The sequence below is a fragment of the Myotis nattereri genome (genome assembly GCF_964212035.1).
Source record: "Myotis nattereri genome assembly, chromosome: 11".
Classification (NCBI taxonomy): domain Eukaryota; kingdom Metazoa; phylum Chordata; class Mammalia; order Chiroptera; family Vespertilionidae; genus Myotis; species Myotis nattereri.
In genome coordinates, this window is record NC_138086.1 from 26,234,895 (window position 1) to 26,258,859 (window position 23,965).

Sequence of the window (23,965 nt, forward strand, 5' to 3'; positions counted from 1 at the left end):
GTTATCTTTATATTTATTCTGCTTGGAGTTTCCTGATCTTATTGGATCCATTGATTAATAGAGTGCTTTCCCCTACCCCATTTGAGAAATGTTCAACCATTATTTATTCATATATTTTTCTATACTATTCTTTCTTTTCTGCCCTTTGGAATTCCAGTTACATATATGTTGGATTTCTAGCTGTGTCCTACATGTCCCTGGATCTTTGTTGATATTTTTGTCCTCCTCTGTCCTTGAGTTTTTGTTTTTAAGTTCACAGTCTTTCGTCCGCAATCTTCAGTGTCTTTTAAGCTTACTCTATAGAGCACCAGCCCTCACACTGAAGGATTCCAGCCAAGGATTCCAGTAAATCTTTCATTTTCAGTTATTGCACTTTTTACTTCTAGAATTTCCATTTGATTTTTTTAATAGTTTCCATTTATATTAATCTGCTTCTTTATTATCTCTTATCTTTTCCTTTAAGCCTTTAAACATGTTTTCTGAGTTCTTTGTAAATCCCATCTAAGTTATCTTGAGGGGTGTGTGTGTGTGTTTCATGATGGATCATATTTTCCTGCTTCTCTGCATGCTTCATAATTTTTTTATCATATGCAAGACATTGTGAAAGATAGGTTGTAGGAGTCTATATTGTTTTTAAAACATGTTGAATTTTGTTCTGGTAGGCAGCTAAATTGCTGGTAGGTGATTATATATCTTTCAGGCTGGTTTTATTTATTTATTTATTTATTTATTTATTTATTTGGGCTGATATATTTTCATTTTGTCCTTAGTACTAGGTCATGGCCTTTACTCTTAGATGCGGTTCTTATGCCTGATGTGCAGCCTTTCTAGAGTCATGATGAAATGTCTGAGGAGCTTAGTGCAATCTTTCCACTCTGGATATGTTGTAATTCCAGTATATTCTATAATTGTATATCCTCTATTATCTCACCCCCTAATAGCACTCTTTCCTACCTTACTTACTCTCATCCTCTGCTTACACAGCCAAGCCCTCAGCAAAGGACTGGGGGAAAACCATGTAGACTGTTGAGACCCTCTCCCTATGTAGCTGTCTTCTCTCTCGTGCCCTGCCTCACAAATTCCAGCAGCCCCGAGCAACATCTTGCCTCCTCAGCCCAGCAAGACTGTTACACTATTCATAAGTGCCTCCTTCCTGAGGTATGGTTAGAAAGTACTCACAGGAAGAAAACCAGGGTTAAGCATGGGCTTATTTGGTGTATTTATCTTCCTTTCAAGAATCCTATGTAGTTCTGGTCTATGTATTGTCCAAAAATATGAAAAGAAGTTAGCTTATATTTCTTATCCAGTTTTATAGTCACTTATAGTGAAAGGTCAAGTTCAGAATCAATTATCCTATATAATAAAAGCCTAGGTGGCGTCGCACGACGCCCTTGTGTGACATCATCACAAGATGGCCGCTGTGATGTCATCACAAGATGGCCACCACAAGATAGTCCCCACAAGGTGGCTGGCAGGGGAGGGCAGTTGGGGGCGACCAGGCCTGCAGGGCAGGGCAATTGGGGGTGATCAGACCAGGATCGGAGGGCAGTTGGGAGCCATCGGGCTGACAGGGGAGGGCAGTTGGGGGTGATCAGGCCAGCAGGGGAGCAGTTAGGCATCAATCAGGCTGGCAGGAGAGCAGTTAGGGGGCGATCAGGCTGGCAGGCAGAAGCAGTTAGGGGCAATCAGGCAGGCAGGCAGGCGAGCAGTTAAGAGCCAGCAGTCCTGGATTGTGAGAGGGATGTCCAACTGCCGGTTTAGGCCCAATCCCTTGGGTCCCAGATTGGAGAGGGTGCAGGCCGGGCTGAGGGACAACTCCCTGCCCCTCCCACCCCGTGCACAAATTTCATACACTGGGCCTCTAGTTTCATATAACCAGAAGCGGAATGAGTATTCTTAATGTGAGTAGCACATGAATCTATTTTAGGCATTGCTTTTCTTGTCAAGGACTCTTAGATTTTCCTGCTTCAACATAAATCTATTACTGGTATCAAATTACTTTACAAATTAAAATTCTTAGTGCCACTTCACTTATACTGTGGCTGCAAGCTCTATGCAGAATAGCCTATACTTTAGACATGGTTTGATATCTTTATGGCCTATTTCTCTCATCAGCTTACAAAGAGCCGTGCTTTGTATATTCTCGAGTTGGGGGCAACCGAACAGCCCTGAAGCAGCCTGTGGATAATTGTGACAACACTTTGATGTTTGAAGCAAGGTTTGAGAGTGGTAATCTACAGAAGGTAGTCAAAGTGTAGGTTTTAATTATATTTATTTGAGGAACTAGACCATCAACTATTAGTTTTTGTATTTGGTACGTTAAAATCTTAGTATCCATCACTGAACTTAACTCCTTGAAGTATAGATGGTAATTAGAGATATGAAAGGTTCAAATAATTTTGATATTTATGCTTAAAGTAAGCATATTTCTGCGTTTTCAGTATGCCAGTATGAATTGTCTTTCTCACATACACACACACACACACACACACAGTGCATGGTGCTGAGGAACAGAAATTACTTGGTAAAGAAAAAAGTCACAACTAACCAAGTAAGTTTGATGTATGTACATATTATAAATAATACACAGTAAAGTTATTTTAGCCTTTATATAAATATTCTCAATGACTCAGTATGGGAGATACAAATAGTGATCATATATCATCCTCGAAGTATTTACAATTTTATAATCTGTGTGGTCGTATTAATGTCTATTTATTTTTAAATGTTCTCAGTAATAGTTATATCAGATCCCTAGAATTAGAATCTAATAGAAAACAGAAATACATATCTGAAGTAAAAAAGAAATATTGGACTTTAACTCAGTTTAAGAACTCTTTAATCATTTTTATAAGAAACATAATTGGAGTGAAAATATAATTTTTATCAAATCTCATTTTTATGTGCTCTCTTCAGTAATAATAAAAAGGCTTTAAAATAAAGCATAGAAACAGTTTCACATCCAATAAAAGGAAATTTCAAAACTTTTATCTTTTGCCATTACTTGCTATTTAGGATACTGCCTAAATAAACATTGTCCAACCCCCCCCACCCCCCCGACCCCCCAAAAAACCTTTCTGTGAGTAGGTAAAAATAATTTTCCTTATTTATTTAAAACCAAATGTCATTTTTACATTTTTATATGCTTTTCCCCTTCCTTTCTTATGTATTAGGGCAGAATATGAATACCAGTTGACTGTGCGCCCTGACCTCTTCACAAATAAACACACCCAGTGGTACTATTTCCAAGTCACTAATACCCAAGCAGGAATAGTCTACAGATTCACTATTATCAATTTTACCAAGCCTGCTAGTCTTTACAACCGGGGTATGCGCCCACTGTTTTATTCTGAAAAAGAGGCCAAGACTCATAATATTGGCTGGCAGAGAATAGGAGAGCAAATCAAGTATTACAGGAACAACCCCGGGCAAGATGGGCGCCATTATTTCTCTCTTACGTGGACATTTCAATTTCCACACAGCAATGATACCTGCTACTTTGCTCACTGCTATCCGTACACTTACACCAACCTGCAAGAATACCTTTCTAGCATCAATAATGACCCAGTACGGTCGAAGTTTTGTAAAGTACGTGTCTTGTGCCACACAATTGCTAGGAATATGGTGTACATTTTAACGATCACTACCCCCTTGAAGAATGCTGACTCAAGAAAACGAAAGGCGGTGATTTTGACTGCAAGGGTACATCCAGGAGAAACCAACAGCTCATGGATCATGAAAGGCTTCCTAGATTTTATTTTAGGAGACTCACGTGATGCACAGTTGCTTCGGGACACTTTCATCTTCAAGGTGATACCCATGCTGAATCCCGATGGTGTGATTGTAGGAAATTACCGGTGTTCCTTAGCTGGACGGGATTTAAACCGTAACTACACCTCTCTCCTGAAGGAATTGTTCCCTTCTGTTTGGTATACCCGGAACATGATCCACAGGTAAAATAAGCCTCAAATCACCGCTCTGCTTATTTAGTAAACATGGGAGTAAGAATTTTGGTCCTACAATCCCACTCATGTTACTCTCCATTTTCTTAAGATAGTTTGACTATAGTCACTTAATTTTTCCCCCATTCTTCCTAACTCTGCTCCTGTAGCTTTCTGGCATTGTGCCACTGGATTCACTAACCTTTCATTAAATAATGATACCGACTCTAAGACATTATAATGGCTTCGTGAAACTAATAGTTTGCATATCCCGAATTTGATTTCTTGGTAAAGCTGATGGTAGCACTGATGTTTACCTTGGGATCCTTGAATCCCTTATATGTGAAAGTTTTTTACATCTCATAGAGCCTTCTGGCACTAATGTTGATCATATATTGCTCTATGATGAGTCTTTTGATTAACAGGTTACATAGTTATTTAAAATTTTCATAAATATCCTTATTTGTCCCTAGAAAAATTGAACAACTTTAAATTTTCCAAAGAATTCAGAACAGTAAAATGCACATAATATTTAAAATTTTTGTTGAATGATTAGATTAAGTGTATGGAACTGGAGATAAACATATCAGATTGGAATCCCCATTATATCATTTTCTAACTGTGTGACCTTGAGCAATTTAAAAACAAATCTAGCCCTAGCAAGTTTGGCTCAGTGGATAGAGCATCGGCCTGCGGACCTAAGGGTCCCCGATTCGATTCCTATCAAGGGCATGTAGCTCAGTTGCAGGCTCCTCCCCAGCTTGAAGCGTGGTCAGGGCGTATGTAGGAGGCAACTAATAGATGTGTTTTTCTATCATCACTATTTCTCTCTGTCTTTCCCTTCTCTTTCACTCTCTCTAAAAAATCAATGGAAAAATATCCTCAGGTGAGGATTTAAAAACAAATCTAAACCTCAATTTTATCATCTATACAATGTGAACAATAATACTTACCTCATAGATGGGAGGATTAAATGAAGTTATTGTTACTAAAGTACCCAGATAAAATCTGGAACATCGAAAGCTTTAAAAGTATTCAGTGTTTCCTAAATATAAAAAAAAAGAAAAAAAGCTGTTAAAAAAATATGAGAATTAGAGAGAGTAGGTTTTAGTATAGAGTATTAAAATACCTGTGAGTAAGAAATAGTCAAACTGTTTCTAAAATGATTTAAACAAATAGATAAGAGACCCTAAAATCTTGTTTTACTTCAGAAGTAATAACATTTCTTTGGGAATTAATTATTTAGAAGTAAAGGTTTCTTTTGACTCACAAGAAACAGACCACTAAAATTGAGAAAATGTTGGTTTAAAAATGTGCAGTATATTTCATATTTAAGGATCTCACATGATAGTCTTGTTTTATAATCTAGTTCTCTAAAAACTTGAAATGTTGTTCAGTAACTTTATGTTGATCTGTTATTAATTTGAATATGTTGGGCACCAAATGAGAAAGGGGCAATAATTTAATACCTGTAACTGACTTCAATACGAAATTTCACTATAGTTCAAAGGATATTATTTCTAATTCAAGCTATGCTTTGAAAGTTTTGGCTTTAGGTTTTAATATTTTTGTTATAAAATACAGTAGTCTACCATCTGCAATTTCACTTACATAGTTTGTTTCCTGTAGTCAGCTGCAGTCTGAAAGTATTAAATGGGAAAGTTTCAGAAATAAATAATTCGTAAGTCTTAAATTGCACACCATTCTGCGTAGCATGATGAAATCTCGCCTTGTACTATCTGGGACATGAATGACCCCTTTGTCCAGCGTATCCATGCTGTATATGTTACCCTCCTGTTATTCACTTAGTAGCCATCTCACTATCACATTGACTGTGGTGGTATCTAGTGCTTGTGTTCACGTCACTTTTATTTTAATAGTGGCCCCAAAGCACAAGAGTAGTGATGCTGGCGATTTGAATATGCCAAAGAGATGCCCTAAAGTATATGCATATAGAGGGAAAAACATAGTACATATAGAGGTGGTACTATCCGAGGTTTCAGGCATCCACTGGGGTCTTGGAATATATCCCCTGAAGTTAAGGGGGAGACGACTGTAAAACATTTCATACTACTATAAAGACCATTACTAACATTTTGGTATTTATCCTTCAAGTTATAACAAATAATATATGAAATTTTTATTACTTAAATAATGTAATAATGTTGTATAAAGTTTAGAGTTATGGAAAGAAGGCAGCCCAGCGAATGGCTCAGTGGTTGAGCGTTGACCTATGAACCAGGTCACAGCTCGGATTCTCGATCAGGGCACATACCCGGTTGCAGGCTCAATCCCCAGTGTGAGGTGTGCAGGAGACGCTGATCAGTGATTCTCATCATTGATGTTTCTCTTTCTCTCTCCCTCTCCCTTCCTCTCTGAAATCAATAAAAATATTTTTTAAAAAAGAAAGAAAAGGCCAAAATGCCCATAATTCTACCACCACACAACCACCACTTTTTTCCCTTTTGAAAGCCATCAATTGGGGGGGGGGGGGTAAGCGGGCTTATTTTTTATTACTTTAATATTTATTGAATGCCTAAATTATACAAGCTAAGGATCATGCTCTTAATAATATTTAATAATTTTCTTAAATTATTTATTTAAATTTACCAGAAAAATAAGTCAATTCAAACTTTAGGACCATTTTTCTCAGAATATTTAGCACATTAATCAAGGATTAATTCATTGGCTTCAGCACCAAGTCATAAGGCACTCAACTTTTAACAAATATTTTGGGTATTTGTGTGCATAGCACTGTTCTGGATGACTTAAAGCATTCCCTGCCCTTAACAAGATTAAATATCAAAAATATGAAAACTTTCCTTTGCAGGTGCCAAGTAAATAGTACCAATATTAAGTGCTACAGGAGTTCAGAAAAAGGACAGCTCTATAGTCTTGACTAGGTAGAGAGGAAATGAGACATGAGATCAGTCTTGGGGATGAGGGGTAGTGTTTGCATTTACAAAGATGAAGAAAGAAGGTATTCCTGTCAGAAATATCTATGTGAGAGTTAATGGAGAAAGATGGCAGAGAACTATTTTCTGTGTACAACAAAAAGTCAGAATTACATACCAAATCCTGTTGGAAAAAGGATTGGGAATAAGGTAAATTTTGTCCTTTTGTAATGGAAGGCATTTGTATTTTATATATGGTTAATGGAAAATTATTTCAGACATTTAAAATTGTATATTAATAGTAATATGCAGTATAAAGATAAATTGAAAGCTAGTATATAGGTAATTCTATTTATTTGGATGTTAGACTTATAAATCCATAGTTACACCCATGAAAGAGAAATGCAGAGGTAATATTTAGTAACTTACCTTTTTCTTCTCGGTAGATTGATGGAGAAACGAGAGGTTATTTTATACTGTGACCTTCATGGCCATAGCAGGAAAGAGAACATCTTCATGTATGGCTGTGGCGGAAGTGATAAGTGTAATAAAGCATTGTATTTACAGCAGCGAATCTTCCCACTTATGATGAGCAAAAACTGTCCAGATAAAGTAAGCACTTTTTAAGATTTAACTACTTTCACTAAACAAATGTCCACGTGAGACAGCAAAATGGAAGATCTTATTCAGTAAATTTATTTTTTATTAATTTGGCCTGGTTTTATAGTTGACCATAAGAAAGCAACTATGTAGAATGTTTAGTAGCCGGTAATTTGAAATATGAAGAAGAAAATACCCATTATCCTGCCACTGTACTTAATGGTAAAAAAACAACAACGAAAAATACACCTGATTGTTTTCCTCCTAAAGTCAAGAATAGTCAAAGATATCCACTCTTACCCCTTCAGTTTGTCTTTTCTTGGAGGTTCTAACAAGTATAATAAAGCAAAAAAAAGAAATAAAAGGCAGATAGGTTGGGAAGAAAGAAGTAATAAAGAAGTTGTCTTCATAGAAAATCCAAAGCAATCCATAAAAAACAAGTGACTTCAGTAATGTCATAGGATACACAGTCAACCCACAAAAAACAATTTAATTTCTATATACTCATAATTAGAAACTAAAATTAAAAACAATACCATTTACTGTAACTCCAAAAGAAATGAAATACTTGTAACTGCAAAGGGATAGCATAAAGGAGTTTTTTTAGAAGTGATGGCATTTTTTCTATGCTTATCATCTACACATATGTTAAAAATTAATAGAATGGAACACAAGAAAGTCATTTATTATATGTTAATTTAAAAATAAAATGACAAAAACTTTGTAGATATAACAGTTTTTCAGGCAGCTTTCAAATGATCTTCCACATGAAAATAAAGCATCTTTATTCTATTCTGAAAATCTATAACATTAATCTTCATTCCTAAATATGTTTAAGCCCCTTCTATAATTTTTAGTCGTATAAGATCTTACCCATCAGTATCAAGAATTATTGAACTGGTTTTGAATGTATATGCTATGTATAGCTAAAAAGTAAAATTTATTGCTAGAATTTAAATCTGTAGTCCTTAGAAATGTAAATATGTCATTTCTATATTTGAATTACGTATGATTTATTTCCATTGGTCAGGAAATAAAAGCAGCTCCTGAAGTATTAGAGAGAATTACTGCTTTTGCACAACTGCTTTTCCATTTTCAACTCTACTTCCTAAAAAGACATTGTTGTCATAAAAAAAGATGGGTCTTGTTCATTTGCTTCTTTCCAGTTTTCATTCTCAGCTTGCAAGTTTAATGTTCAGAGGAGCAAAGAAGGAACCGGCAGGGTGGTGATGTGGAAAATGGGAATCAGGAACAGCTTTACCATGGAGGCCACTTTTTGTGGATCTACTCTGGGTAAGACCAAGTGTTCTCATTCATGGCTCTTGGAGTTTTAAACCAGAGACATTTTTAATGTAAGATTAATAATGTAGATAGTTTAATAGTGAGCACTTTATTCCCACTTAATGCCTACTGATATCTAATCAATGCTATTAATGGGATGAATAAACAAATTACCACTATATATGTACCTCTATTTCTCATTTCCCTTTGTAAGAATAGGAAGTTTTAGCTTGCAGATAGAATACCTAATTGGTTGTTTCATGAATTAATTCTTAATTGCTTGGATTGCTTGGTGGTGGTGGTTGTTTTTACAGGTTACTAATGATTTCAGAAAAAGCAATGCTCGTACTTAAAATATCAGGATAGAACTGTTTCTAGTGGACTTACTATTTGTAAGGCAAATAGACTGATGTTTTTTTAATTGGTTTGTTTGTTGTCTTTTTGGTCAATTTATATTTTAATGGAAGCACTTGGTTCCTTGAACTAAAAATAAATGTAGTTCCATTTAAGAAATCTTTTAGTCACATCTATCATGTCCTTACAATACTTCATATTAAGATAATTGTCACATTTTTAGAAAATGTATCAATTCAAAAGAAAGCTGGACATCTACACATAATTTTTTACTAGTTTTTAAAGCATCTTGAATCTGATAAAATATTGATGATGAAAACATTAAAATCATTACCCAACTTTTTCTTTACGTGATTATTAGGTTGTTTATCACTGGTAACCAAGTATTCCATAACTTTCATATCAGATGTTCTGTTTATGCTTTGTTTTATAACTTAGGCCTACCTGCTAAGGAAAAATTAAGTCATCCTCAAGGGTAGATTAACTTATTGATGTTTTAGGTGATAAACGAGGCACTCATTTCAACACAAAAGATTTGGAGTCAATGGGGTATCATTTTTGTGATTCTCTCTTGGACTATTGTGATCCAGACCGAACTAAGGTAAGTAAAGTCCATTTGGTAACACTCCAGTCTACCAGCTAACATAACCTGCCTATGAGACTATGACAGTTTATTCCTTTTAATTTCCTAACAACAGTGTTCAGGGTGTTTTGATAGTTGATGTCCCAGTAGCTTTTGTTCCAGGAGTCTATAAATATTCAATTAATTTAATTAGGAAATAAAGTTATTTTATTATTAACTCATTTATTATTTTCCCCTAGTATTATCAGTGCCTAAAAGAATTAGAAGAAATGCAAAAACATATAAACTTGGAAAAAGTCCTTGATGATTCAGATACTTCTTTGAAAGAAATTACAGTGGAGTCTAGGTAAGTCAAGATGGTGGAAGTAATGTAATTTGGTGTGCTGTTTTACTGTGTTACTTATAATATTTCTAGGATATAATTGTCGGTCTCAACTGAAAATACTGACTAAAGGTGGAAAAAAAATTTTCCCGTGCACATTACTTTGGCCAGATCTCATCAAGACTTTACTTATTCATTTAGTCAAATAATATTAAATGAGCGCCTACTATGTACTATACATAAAAGACATACTCAAATTTTTTAATGCTATAATTACCCACAGAGAACTGACACATTTAAAAAGATGTCACATAAATACTCACATTAGTGAACAATAAGTACAAAATTTAGTGCTAAGGGAAAGTTTTTGGAAGAAAAGAGGTACTAATTTTAGTATAGGTCCTATAGAAAAGGCAGAATAAATATTTGATTCTTCCCCTTTATTTATAAATTTTCAGACTTTGAGTTAGTGCCCCTGTAACCTCCAGTGGTAACTAATAAGTTTATTTGCAGGTGTAGAGTATCATTTTGAATTCAGGGATTTGTTTATATTTGTTTTGTTCCAATCAATTTCAGTCATTATTCTTCTAATACCCTAAGATGCCTAGAACTACCAAACATATATACCACCTTTGTAAACATTCTTCTCAGAATTAGAACTATTTCAACCATTCCAGTAAAGTAATAAAGCAAAAGTAACTGTTGCAATTTTAAAATGGCACCAAAACATTCTGTAAATTAAAATAATAATTTATTATTTTTTTGTAGTAGCCGAGGCTCTGACAGTTCAGAATCGAATGAGTCTCAGAGTTACATTCTCAAGTTAACTTCTCAGGTATGATTGAAAATTTCTGCATATGGTATGTATATGCTAAATAGGTACTCTTATTTGACTAACAATCGGGGGGGGGGGGAGGTTACAGTTGTATGATTATTGTGTAGCTGTAATTGTGATTCTCTGATTATGTACCATATCTTTAATCATAGAATTCTCTAACCTTATGATTTCTTAGCGCTCTTACTTTATAGATGAAAACAGTTAATATCCAGAGAGATTAAATTCATTCTCAAAAACCCACCAGTTGTTAATGGGAGTTGGTAGCATAGCACATACATCACCTGACTGCTAGTCCAATATTCGCTTATTCATTTACTTAACAACCATATGTTGACTTCAGCTGTATGCTCTAGGGATAATACAGTGAATAAAATAAGACAAAAATCCTTCCCTTTCAAGTAAGTAAGATATATGACATAAGAGACAAGTGTTTATGGAGATTAGAGTGGAAGAGACTTTAGGTGGTGTTACCTACTGAATGTATGTGTCCCCTACCAAGTATGCATGTTTAGACCCTGATCCCAGTGTAATGCTATTAGGAGTTGACTAAGATAGCACTCTCTTGGCACTGCTATAACAAATGCCTACAAATGTGGTGGTAGCTTTGAAACTGGCTGATGGGTAGAGGCTGGAAGAGTTTTGAAGGGCATGTTAGAAAATGCTGATATTGCCATGAAGGGATTTTAAACAAGATTGTGGTGAGAGTTCAGAAAGAAAAGAGGGGAATTGTAGAGAATACATAAAGGATCGTATGCAGAATGTTGGTAGAAATGTGACTGTTAAGGGTGATTCTGATGGGGGCGTCTCAAGCAGAAATGAGAAACATGTTACTGGACAGTGGAGAAAATGCAGTCCTTGCTATCAGCTGGCAGGGAACTTGGCCAAACTGTATTTATGTTCTAGTGTTTTGTGGAAAGTAGAACCTGTGACTGATAAGAGTGAGAAGTGTTAACTGAGAAGTGTTGGAGGAGCAGCTTGGTTCCTCCTGACTGCTTATAGTAAAATGTAAGAAGAGAGAAATGAATTGAGCAAGGAATTGCTAAGCAAAAAGGAACCAGAACATAAAGATTTAGAAAATTCTCAGCCTGTCCATATTACAGAAAGAGAAAGAAGGAAGGAAGGAAGGAAGGAAGGAAGGAAGGAAGGAAGGAAGGAAGGAAGGAAGGAAGGAAGAAGAGTGTGTGGGAGGGAAGGAGGGAGAGAGGGAGGGAGCGAGAGAGGGAGGAGGTAAGTCTTCAGAAGAGATAGTAGGGTGTAGAGCAAGCATGTCAAACTCAAAGGATAGGGCAGGCCAAATAAACAAGGTTTAAGTTTATATGGGCTGCAAAAAAACAAAAGCTTCAATTTTCATAGAAACATATGTTTATTTCAATAGAGGCATGCTGAATACAAAGGGCTGAAATAAATGAGTAATTGTTAACATAAAATAATAGACTATTTTAATAAAAATTAATATTTTTCTTGAACATTAACTTACCAGACACTGCATAATTGCACAAATTAATAAGTGTAACACAAACATATTTTTCTTGTTCTCCAAAAGGAAAATACTTCCTGTTGCGTACACCAAAAAAGTCAGTCCAAGACTAATGACATGGCAATCCGCTGCTAAAATATTCGCTGCTAGTATTAGTGGAGAAAAATGGTGCATCTGTGCATAAGGCACATAAGGGAATTGAATGCAATACAAATATAGTAATCAGTCATTAGTGAACGTTGTTAATAATAGTTCATTATTAATAATTATGTATAACAGGATATCATAAAAATTAAGTTAGGACATTTTTATTAAAATGTTTCTTACATACCATTATATTGACTGGGCCGCAAAAATATTTGTTGTGGGCTGCATATGGCCCGTGGGCCACAAGTTTGACATGTTTGGAGTAGAGGACCAACCTTTTTATAAGGAGACTAGTGTCCCAGTGCACAAATTCTTGCACATTGAAAGGAAATTAATTAGAAGAAATATTTTTTTAAAAATATATTTTATTGATTTTTACAGAGAGGAAGGGAGAGGGATAGAGAGTTAGAAACATCGATGAGAGAGAAACATCGATCAACTGCCTCCTGCACACCCCTTACTGGGGTTGTGCACGCAACCAAGGTACACGTCCTTGACCGGAATCGAACCTGGGACCTTTCAGTCTGCAGGCCGATGCTCTATCCACTGAGCCAAACCAGTTAGGGCTAGAAGAAATATTTTAATATCACTAATCACCCTTTCTCTATAATAGAAGTGTCAACCAAACTCACGATTAACAATGACAGATCAAAACACACATGTGCGATTGGCCACAGTGAGAGCTTTATTTGTATCATGCATGTGCGAGTTAACTTAGCCTTTTATATATTTAGAATAAACTTGCTTAATTAGACCTGCTTTCTGATTTAGCTAAACTTTTTCCAGCCCAATGAAGCACCCCAACTTCTCTTTCAGGCAGTTGTCAACAACACAACAGTAATTATCAACACGAAGCAGATCATTATTGTAGATCCCACAGGGAGAACAAAGGGTAAAATATTTAATTGCAGCAGTGTTTGACTATATTCTGTGCAGTGAGAAAACATGAAGTCGTTTTCAAGGTCCACCATTTCTTACTGCTTTTCATTCGGGTCAAGTTTCTAAACTTTCTAAATCTCCGTTTTCTGGCTAATGAAAAGAAAATAGGATTCCACCGAATCTCCTATATACCTACTCCAGGACTTCTGTGAGGATCAAATGAGATGAGGCACGGGAAAATGCTTCACAGACATTTGGTTAAAGTGTAAAATGTTTCCACCTGGCTATAAAGCAAGTTGTGTTCCTGGGCTGAAGAAACTCCAAGGAGGCTAGTTGCTAGGGAGAGAAAACCAGGCGTTGCTGCCTGACATCATTACCTGGTGCCCACAGTGACTGTTTCTGGGCTGGGCTGGGCAGTGAGCACATTTAGTGCCATGAGGTCTTGGCAACGTTGGCTGTGACTTGGTGGGCTGTTGCTCTGTGGTGGTGGTGGGGCCTGTGTCCCACTTGGGGGAAGCTGAGTGTTGCTTTGTGGGCGCCAGGTCCACAGTGCTGTTTCTTTGTAAATGGCCAGAACTTGTCACGGCAGCTCCTGCATTGAGCGTCTGCCCCCTGGTGGTCAGTGCACATCATAGCGACCAGTCAGATGGACACTTAGCATATTAGCCTTTTATATAAATAAACTAGAGGCCCGGTGCACAAAAATTTGTGCACTCGGGGAGAAGGGGGGGTCCCTCAGCCTGGCCTGTGCCCTCTCGCAGTCTGGGACCCATCGGGAGATAACACCCTGCTGGCTTAGGCCTGCTCCCGGGTGGCAGAGGGCAGGCCCAATCCCTAGGTGCAGCCCCTGGTCGGGCTCAGAGCAGGGCCAATTGGGGAGTTGGGGCGCCGCCCCATGTCATGCACAGAGCAGGGCGGATTGGGAGGTTAAAATGCCACCCTCAGTCATGCTCAGGGTAGGGCCGATTGGGGAGTTGGGGCACCGCCCCCTGTCATACTCAAGGCAGGGTTGATGGGGAGGTTGCGGCGCCACCCCCTGTCACGCACAGAGCAGGGCCAATCAGGGGGTTGGGGTGCTGCCCCCTGTCACGCACAGTGCAGGGCCCATCAGCGGGTTGAGGAGTTCCCCCCTGTCACTCACAGAGTAGGGCCGATAGGGGAGTTGGGGCACCGCCCCCTGTCACACACAGAGCAGGGTGGATCAGGGGGTTGGGGCACCGCCCTCTATCACCCACAGAGCAGGGCCGATCAGGGGGTTGGGGCGCCGCCACTCTCACACTCAGGGCAGGGCCGATGGGGAGGTTATGGCTCTACCCCACCACACACAGAGCAGGGCCCGTGGCGGGAGGGCGGGTTGGGGCGCCGCCCTCTATCACCCACAGAGCAGGGCCGATCAGGGGGTTGGGGTGCCGCCACTCTCACACTCAGGGCAGGGCCGATGGGGAGGTTATGGCTCTACCCTGTCACACACAGAGCAGGGCCCATGTGTGTGTGGGGGGGGGCAGGGGGGGTTGGGGCGCTGCACCCTGTCACACACAGAGCAGGGCCGATCAGGGGTTTGGGGCACCGCAAGCTGTCACACACAGAGCCGCAGGGCGATCAGGGTGTTGGGGAGCTCCCCCGTATCAGGCATAGAGCAGGGCTGATCAGGAGGTTGGGGCGCCTTCCCCTGTCACGAACAGAGCAGGGCGGATAGGGAGGTTGTGGCCCCGCGCTCTGTCACACACAGAGCCGCAGGGCAATCAGGGGGTTTGGGCGCTGCCCCCTGTCACGCTGATCCCGGTGCCGGGAGGCCTCTCGGCTCCGCTGATCCCGGTGCTGGGAGGCCTCGCAGCTCCGCTGATCCCAGTGCTGGGAGGCATATTACCCTTTTACTATATAGGATTGAGGCCTGGTGCATGGGTGGGGCTGGCTGGTTTGCCCTGAAGGGTGTCCTGGACCAGGGTGGGGGTCCCCACAGGGGTGCCTGGCCAGCCTGGGTGAGGGGATGATGGCTGTTTGCAGCTGGTCACACACCCTTCAGGGTGGGGGTCCCCACTGGGGTGCCTGGCCAGTCTGGGTGAGAGGCTGAGGGCTGTTTTCAGGCTGGGACTGAAGCTCCCAACCGCTCCTTTTTTTCTTTTTTCTTTTTTTATTCTGGGCCAGCTTTAGCTCTGGCTCCAGCTCTGAGGCCTCTGCTGCTGAAAACAGGTATCTGGTTTGTTTGGGTTCTATAATTGAAACAATGTATAACTCCAGCTCTGAGATCCCGGCTAGCTAAAAGCAGGTTTCTGGGGTTTTGTTTAGCTTCTATATTTGTTACAATGTTTCAAACTGCAGGCTCAGAGGCCGGCAAGGCAGGCGAGTAACGTTGGTTTCCTCCGTCACTGAAGCAAGCAAGCCTCATGTTAGTTTCAAGCTGCCTGGCTGCCGGCCACCATCTTGGCTGGCAGTTAATTTGCATATCGCCCTGATTAGCCACTGGGAAGGGTAGCGGTCATACGCTAATTACTATGTTTCTCTTTTATTAGATAGGATGGATAGATAGATAGATAGATTGATTGATTGATTAGTGTGGGTGTGAACCATAGAACTAATCAGCCATCTCGGCAGGATATGGCCGGTTTGAACTGAAGGGGATAGGGACAGGACAGCGTAAAGGAAGGCTGTCAGTAGGATCCCATAGAGCAGTGGTTCTCAACCTGTGGGTTGCGACCCCTGAAAATACATCCTGCATATTTAGATATTTACATTACGATTCATAACAGTAGCAAAATTAGTTATGAAGTAGCAGCAAAAATAATTTTATGGTTGGGGGTCACCACAACATGAAGAACTGTATTAAAGGGTCGTGGCATTAGGAAGGTTGAGAACCACTGCCATAGAGCTTTTTCATGTGAATGTGTGCTGTTCTTCATAACAAGATTTAAAAAAAAAAAAGGCCTGGAGGTAACTAAGAGCTTATCAGGGCCACCACCACCGAGGTTTTAGGGCAGACAGCCTCCAACAGAGGCCGTGGAGGTAAACCACCTAGAGCTATGAGCTGTGGTGTGGGCAGGGCCCCAACAGAGAGCTGGGCGTGAGCAGCACTCTGCCAAGCTGTAGGAGTGATGTTGCCACGCCAGTGGGTCCAGAACATGAAGCCAGAGAGGAGTGTTCTTGAGCCTAAGATCTCATTGAATTTTATAGGTTTTGAGCTTGCTTGGGACCTGTCACCTCATCCTTCTTTCCTGTTTCTTCCTTTTGGAATGGGAATGTATGTCCTAGGCCAGCCGTGGGCAAACTACGGCCCACGGGCCGGATCTGGCCCGTTTGAAATGAATAAAACTAAAAAAAAAAAAAAAGACCGAACCCTTTTATGTAATGATGTTTACTTTGAATTTATATTAGTTCTCACAAACACTCCATCCATGCTTTTGTTCCGGCCCTCCGGTCCAGTTTAAGAACCCATTGTGGCCCTCGAGTCAAAAAGTTTGCCCACCCCTGTCCTAGGCCCTTCTCACCATTGTGTTTTGGAAGTGCATAACTCATTTGGTTTCAGAGGTTCACAGCTGGAGAAGAACTTTACCTCAGAAGGAATGATACCTTGAGTCTCAGCCATATCGGATTTAGATGATATTGAGAGGAGACTTTGGACTTTAGAGTCGATGGTGGCATGAGTCAAGACTTTTGGGGTTGTTGAGATGAAAAGAATGTATGTTGAATGAGAGAAGGACATGAATTTGGGGGAACAGAGGTTGACTGCTGTGGTCTGAATATTTTTGTCCCGCCCCCAAATGCATATATTGGAATTACAATGCCCAATATGATGGTGCTAGAAAGTGGGGATAGGAGGGGCCTTTGGAAGGTGACTAGGTCATAAAGGCAGATCCTTCACGAGTGGAATAGTGCCCTATAAGACAAACCCAGAGAGTTCCCTAGCCCCTTCTTGACGATGCAACAAGAAGTCTACAACTCAAAAGAAAGCTCTCACCTGACCATACTGGCACCCTGATCTCAACCTTCCAGCCTCTAGAACTATGAGAAATACATTTCTGTTATTTATAAGTCACTCAGTCTGTGGTAGTTTATTATAGCAGCCAAACGGACTTAGACAGATCTTGTATTGGTGTTCTATCGCTGAGTAAAAAATTACCCCAACATTAGCACTTAAAACAGCAAACATGTATCATATACTTTATGTAGGTCAGAAATGCATGAGTGGCTTAGCTGGGTGCTTCTGAGGTCTCTCAAAGGCTACAGTGAAGGTGCTGATCAGGCGGTGGTCTCACATGAAGGCTTGACTGAGGATCAGTTTTCAAGTTCACTCACATGGTTATTGACAAGATTCAGTCCCTTATAGAATGTAAGGGCCTCAGTTTCTTGCTGGCTGTTGGCTGAAAGTCTCCCTTGGTTCTTTCCATGTGTGCTTCTCCATAAGGCGGCTCACAACGCCTAACCGGCTTCCATCAGACTGAGCAAGCAAGAGCAAGAGAGGGCACACACGAGAGAAGCAGCAGTATCTTTGCAGCCTAATCTCAGAAGCAGAATCCCATTACTATTGCCATATTCCATTCATTAGAAGTGAGTCACTAGGTTGAGCCCACCCTCAAAGGGAGAGGATTATAGAAGGGCATGGATGCTAGGAGATGGAGATCATTAGAGGCCATCCTAGCGATTATCTACCACAAACATCAAAGCCATCACTTTGATTTTTTGCCTTAAGGCTATGTTGAAACCAGCCTTCAAATTCTCAAATTGGGGGCTCCGTTTTCCCTCTCAGTTCAGTTCTTTTGTCCAAATATTTTTGGACAAAAAGTAGCAACTTATCAAATGAAGCGAGCAACAACCAACTCATATTGTAAACATTCTGCCTCAAAATCTCTGTGTCCAATGACCCAGGTCTGTTAGGTACATTTTCTGTCTTTCACATTTTAGGAGACAGTTTTATTAAATGCATCACCTCTACATAACTGCGCCACTATTTGTCTAGCTTCCTGTAACAGTTTCTACACCACCTGTTGTTAGCCAGCCAATGTTTGTCACAGGGTTTAGGTTTTTATTAGGACAGTATCATACTTCTAGGTATCAATTTCTATATTATTCATATGCTACTGCATTAAATCCTCTACTTCCTTATATATCTTCTGTCTGTTTTATCATCATGAGTGAGTATGGAAGGCTCCAACCATTGTAGAACTGTCTACTTCTCTCTTCACTTCTGTCCATTTTGCTTCATAAATTTTAATGGTCTGGCAGTAGATATGTAAATGTTTATAATTGTTATATCTTCTTGCCATATTGAACCTTTTATTAATATTTAGTGTCCTTTTTCTCATAATATTTTTAAATTTAAAGTCCATTTTGTCTGATATTAGTATCACCATCCCTGCTCTCTTTTGATTCCTATTTGCATGAGATATCTTTTCCATTCTCTCACTTTCAACTTGTTTGTATTTTGGTTCTTTTGAGTCTTTTATAGACAGCATATAATTGGATCATGTGTTTTTATCCATTCTGCGAATATCTGTCTTTTGACTGGAAAGTTTAATCCATTTATAATGAAAATACTTACTGATACAAAGGAATTACTTCTCTCACTCTGCTGTTTGTTTTCCATGTGTCTTACAGCATTTTTGTCACTCAGATCACATCACTGTCTTCATTTGTGTTTAGCTGATTTTTTTGTAGTGAAGTGTTTAAATTCCTTTCTCATTTCCTTTTGTGTCTATTCTATAGGTATTTTCTTTGTGTTCATTGTGGGGATTATGTTTAATATCCTAAACTTATAACACTCTAATTGTAACTTAGTCTGGCTTACCATCAATAGTGTACAAAAAGTCTGCTCTACAGCTGCAATCCCACCACTTCGGTTGTCAATGTCAAAAATCACATATTTATATACTGTGTGCCCCAAAACATACACTAATACTTTCTTTAAATGTATTAGTCTCTTAAATTATGTAGAAAACAAAATTCAAGGGGTGGCTCAGTGGTTGAATGGTTGAGTGTCGATCTATGAACCTTTAGGAGATTATGGTTTGATTCCCAGTCAGGGCACATGCCCAGGTTGTAGGCTCCATGCCCAATAGGGGGCGTGCAGGAAGCAGCCTATGAATGGTTCTCTCTCATCATTGATGTTTCTATCTCTCTCTCCCTCTCCCTTCCTCTCTGAAATCAATAAAAATATACTTAAAAAATAATATTTGGACTTACAAACCAAAGTTACAGTAGTACTAGCTTTTACACTAATAATAGTGGGGCTTTTTCTTTAAATGTTAGTCACTTACCATGTAGAAAACAAAGTGCTGTTTCAAACTATTGTTGCAATAACACTAGCTTTTATAAATTGTCTTTACTGTATTAAGATCCTTAATTCTCCATATACCTTCAAGTTACTGCTGTTACCAGACTAAAAGGGTCCGTTTTCCCGAAAGCCCAATAAGACACAAACCTGAGTTTGCAGCAAAGAAAATAAGAGTTTATTTCAGGAAGTGGCCCTTGCCTGGAGACAGGTGAGCTAATGCTCAAAGACCTGGCTCCCTGATGGCTTCCAAGGGATGGGTTATAGAGGAGAGGGAAATCATTAATCATGACGATTAAGGGAGTTAGGGCTGTGGTCAGGATTGTGGTCTCTACTGATTAGTCAGTGGTAGGGGAAGAGATAGTTGATCAGTGCATCTGGCCCTGTTGTCATCCATGGCTGTTGCTTTGTCTGGTTTCACCAATTTTATGGGCCTGGAGCTGAAACACAGTTGTGGTCTAGATGTTATCTTTAGTTTGACAGAAACTCTGTCTCGGGGGGTTAACAGACCTGAGGCTTTGTTCCTAAGATTATTTGATGCTGGTCGGAACCTCAGTGTCCTCAGGGCTTAATGATTATGGGAGTGCACCTGCAAGGGAGAGGGGGGCAGGTAAGTCAGGGTGCTGGGTGAGACAAGTTTGACTCAAAAGAAAGCAGAAAAAGTCATAGTAAAGAAATGAATTTTCTGCAAGGTTACACTGACTAGTGTCCTTTCATTTCACCTTGCACAACTCCCTTGAAAATTTCTTGCAAGGCAGGTCTAGAGGTCACGAACACCCTCAGCTTTTGTATTTCTGAGAATGTGTTCATTTCTTCCTATTTTTTGAAGGACTATTCTGCCCATTTTTTTCGCCCTTTAAGCGCTGTAAATATATTGGCACACTGTCTTCTGGCCTCCAAAGTTTCTGATGAGAAATTTGCTAATGATCTTATTGAGAATCCCTTGCATGTAATCCCTCTTGCTACTTTCAAGATTCTCTTTTATTGTTCTCTTTGACTTTGAAAGTTTGGTTATAATGTGTCTTGATGTGGGCTTTTTTATTGCAGATATGTTTTTAAAGTCTTTTAAATTTATGTATAGTTGGTATACAATATTATATTAGTTTCAGGTGAACAACACAATGATTTGACATTTATATTCCTTACAATGTCACCGTGCAAACCCATCACAGTATTATCTATAATAATAAAAGCATAATATGCTAATTAGACCAGACATCCTTCTGGACAACCTTCCAGATGAAGTCGCAGCGCCAGGGGCCAAACCCCTTGCACGAATTTCGTGCAGTGGGCCTCTAGTTGATTATATTCCCCTTGACCTTTTTTTTTTTTTTTTATAAATTTTATTGATTTTTTACAGAGAGGAAGGGAGAGAGATAGAGAGTTAGAAACATCAATGAGAGAGAAACATCCATCAGCTGCCTCCTGCACACCCCAGACCGGGGATATGCCTGCAACCAAGGTACATGCCCTTGACCGGAATCGAAACTGGGACCCTTCTGTCCCTAGGCCGACGCTCTATCCACTGAGCCAAACCGGTCAGGGCTCCCCTTGACCTTTTTACCTATCCTTCCAGCCCCCTTCCATCTGACAATTTTCAATTTGAGCTCTGTTTCTATGAATCTGTTTTGTTTTATTTGTAAAAGGTTTGGAGTGGGCCAGGTCACGCACCTATGACATGAGGCTGTAATGTATCAAAAGGCTTTTATTTCAGGCGTCTGGGTGCAGATGGGCTGAGTCAGACAAAAAAGGAGTCAGTGGAGAATGAAGGGTGAGGCAGATTTTTATTACTCCTTGCTGGCTGCAAGCCATTCTGCTGATGTAAGGGTCCAGTCCGTCCTTAGTTCCTCCTATGCCAGGTGTCTTCTGGTTATCTGGGCTATGCCATGCTCAAGGCTGCAAGCTTTCTGCAAGATATCTGCTAAGCACAATAAGTTTTCTCTGCCTCGTTTTATTCTCTTTAACCCTTTCAGTTTGTTATTTGTTTTATTTTATTTTTTAATTTCTTATTGGTTAAGGTATTACAAATGTGTCCTCAGCCCCCATGTTATTTGTTTTTATTTGTTTTTTTAGATCCCATATGTGTTAAACCTTATGATTAACTGTCTGATTAACATCATTAAAATGATCATACTACCCAAACTAATCTACAGATTCAGTGTGATCCTTATTAAAATACCAATGGCATTCTTCTCAGAACTAGCACCAATAATCCTAAAATTTATAGGGAATTGGTGTGGCGTTTTTTATTTCATCTTACTTGGAGTTCATTAAGTTTCTTGGATGTTTACATTAATGTCTTCCATCAAATTTGGGAAGTTTTCAGCCATTATTTCTTAAATCATTGACATTTCTGGGTTGCTGGCTCCTCCAGTTCTCAGGCTGAGTGTATGAGGCAAAAAACAAAACCCAGGAAACTATTCAAGGTCATGTTGCTCCTCTGCTCCTCAGATCACTCGCCAGTTTGTCTTCTTTTTTACACCTTTTAGAGCCTCTTATATTTATTTTGTATATAATACCCAGTGTTTTTAGTTGTGCTTAGATAGAGGAATAGGAAAAGTACTTAATCTTCTTACAAATGGTAGCCTTAGGATGTTTTATGTCTGCATATATACTGTCCTTAGTGTGTTGATTAAATGTTGAGTTTTTTAATTCATGTTTATTCTTTTTTAATGTTTTTATTGATTTTAGAAAGAGAGAAACGTGGAGGTGAGAAATATAGATCAGCTAGCTGCTTCCTGCACGCTCCCCACTGGGGATTGAGCCCAAAACTTGGGAATGTTGATTTTAAATATTATTCTTTTACCTAGATAAAAGCCAAGAAAAAACATCTGAGAACAAAGAAGGAAAGAAATTCTACCCTAGCAAGACATAAAAATGCCAGAGAAGAGCGAGAGGTAAATAAGTATCCATTGATCTGGTTGTTAGCAGCTTCTGAAAAAAATGTTTGCAAGAGAATAGCAAGTTATTTCCTCTTACACTTCCCATTCCCTAATTATTCCTCAGGAAAAGTTAATGATTAAATATTTTCTCATCTTATTTACTGTTTATAAAAGCACAAAAGAACCTTGACAGATGAGAGGTGGGTCTTATTAGGTGTGATATTTAAATTTCACTTATATTTACCTTACTCAGAAAAGTATTTGAGTCATCTGAGAAAGATGCATCCAGGATAGCAAAAAATAAATTAAAATTAAGAAAAATTAAATTGGAATACAAAAGTATAGATGGTGCGGGGAGGTTAGCTTCCACCGTGGCAGAAGGGGAGCTCTGCAGACCCATTCACTAGCAAAAGTAGGTGAGAACTATTAAAAACAAGACAAAAAGCAACCATTTAAACAATGAGGTTCAAAGATTTCTTCCACAAAGAAGTCAAAAAGCAGGAGGCCAGTGTTGCCCCCGAGAGAAAGTAAGTGAAAGCTAAAGAGTGTGGCATTCCCTAGTTCTCGGGGTACAGCCCCTGAGTTCTGTTGTACTTTTTAGTTACACTGATAAGGTCATCTTTATTCCCAACTCCGAAATCTTTTATACTTTTATAGTTTTTATACTTTCCCATGTTTGGAAGACTACACGCCATACTTACCATTGATCATCTCTAGAAAATGGAAACACATTCACTTTTCACTGCTTGCACCTCTGTTGTTTGAATTACACAATATGTTATTGTAATTTTCTTATAATTTGTAAGAAGATACCCAAAAAAAGAATATTCTTTCTAATGGATTCAGCTACTTATCAATGAAAAAGTTGAGCCTTTGGTCAAGATTAAGGGAGGACTGGGGAGTGAGTATTTCATGGGGACAGTGTTTCAGTTTGGGAAGATGAAAGAGTTCTGGAGATGGGTGCTGGTATTGTTTGCACAGCAGTATAAACGTACCTAAGGACATTGAACTCTACACTTAAAAATGATTAAGATGGTAAATTATATGTGTGGTGTATTTTATCACACACACACAAAAGATTAAGGGATGATTTAAACAGTGAATTTACACTGGGTTTTATGAGGCTGAGCTAAAGACTAAAATCAAGCACACACAGATAGGGAAAACACGCTCAATAATGGGGCATTTTAAACACACTGAGCATTTTATAATAAGTCTTTATTTGTTATAAACACCCTGCCTCTCTGTCATCCCAACATTCCTTTCCCCATCACAACGAACATTCACATACTCATATGCTATGTTACTGTTGACAGAAATGATTCAATATGGATTTCTAAAATTAAAATAACAACAACAAAAATAACATCTCTAGAAATGGCCCTAAGAACATACAGCAAATGAAAAAAACATATAGTTATGAAAGTCTACAACTTGATTAAAAAACAGTGAAAGTCCGTGGTGTTTGAATCAACACTCCCTGCTCCCCTCACCCTCCTCCCCCC

The 23,965-nt window shown here is 39.1% G+C and overlaps 1 protein-coding gene across 2 annotated transcripts in view; it reads left to right on the forward strand.

Moving 5' to 3' along the window:
• Positions 1-23,965, forward strand: part of AGBL3 (AGBL carboxypeptidase 3) — a 70,835-nt gene that overhangs the window by 22,322 nt on the left and 24,548 nt on the right. Inside the window, exons 6-13 of one of the 2 annotated variants that reach the window (XM_081102232.1) lie at positions 2,116-2,254; positions 3,174-3,953; positions 7,282-7,447; positions 8,602-8,728; positions 9,571-9,671; positions 9,893-9,999; positions 10,744-10,810; positions 22,389-22,475. In XM_081102232.1, the coding sequence (XP_080958358.1) occupies positions 2,116-2,254; positions 3,174-3,953; positions 7,282-7,447; positions 8,602-8,728; positions 9,571-9,671; positions 9,893-9,999; positions 10,744-10,810; positions 22,389-22,475 (1,574 nt within the window). Of the gene's footprint in view, positions 1-2,115; positions 2,255-3,173; positions 3,954-7,281; positions 7,448-8,601; positions 8,729-9,570; positions 9,672-9,892; positions 10,000-10,743; positions 10,811-22,388; positions 22,476-23,965 lie in introns of those variants that run through there. The other variant, XR_013996590.1, reaches the window with a different exon arrangement.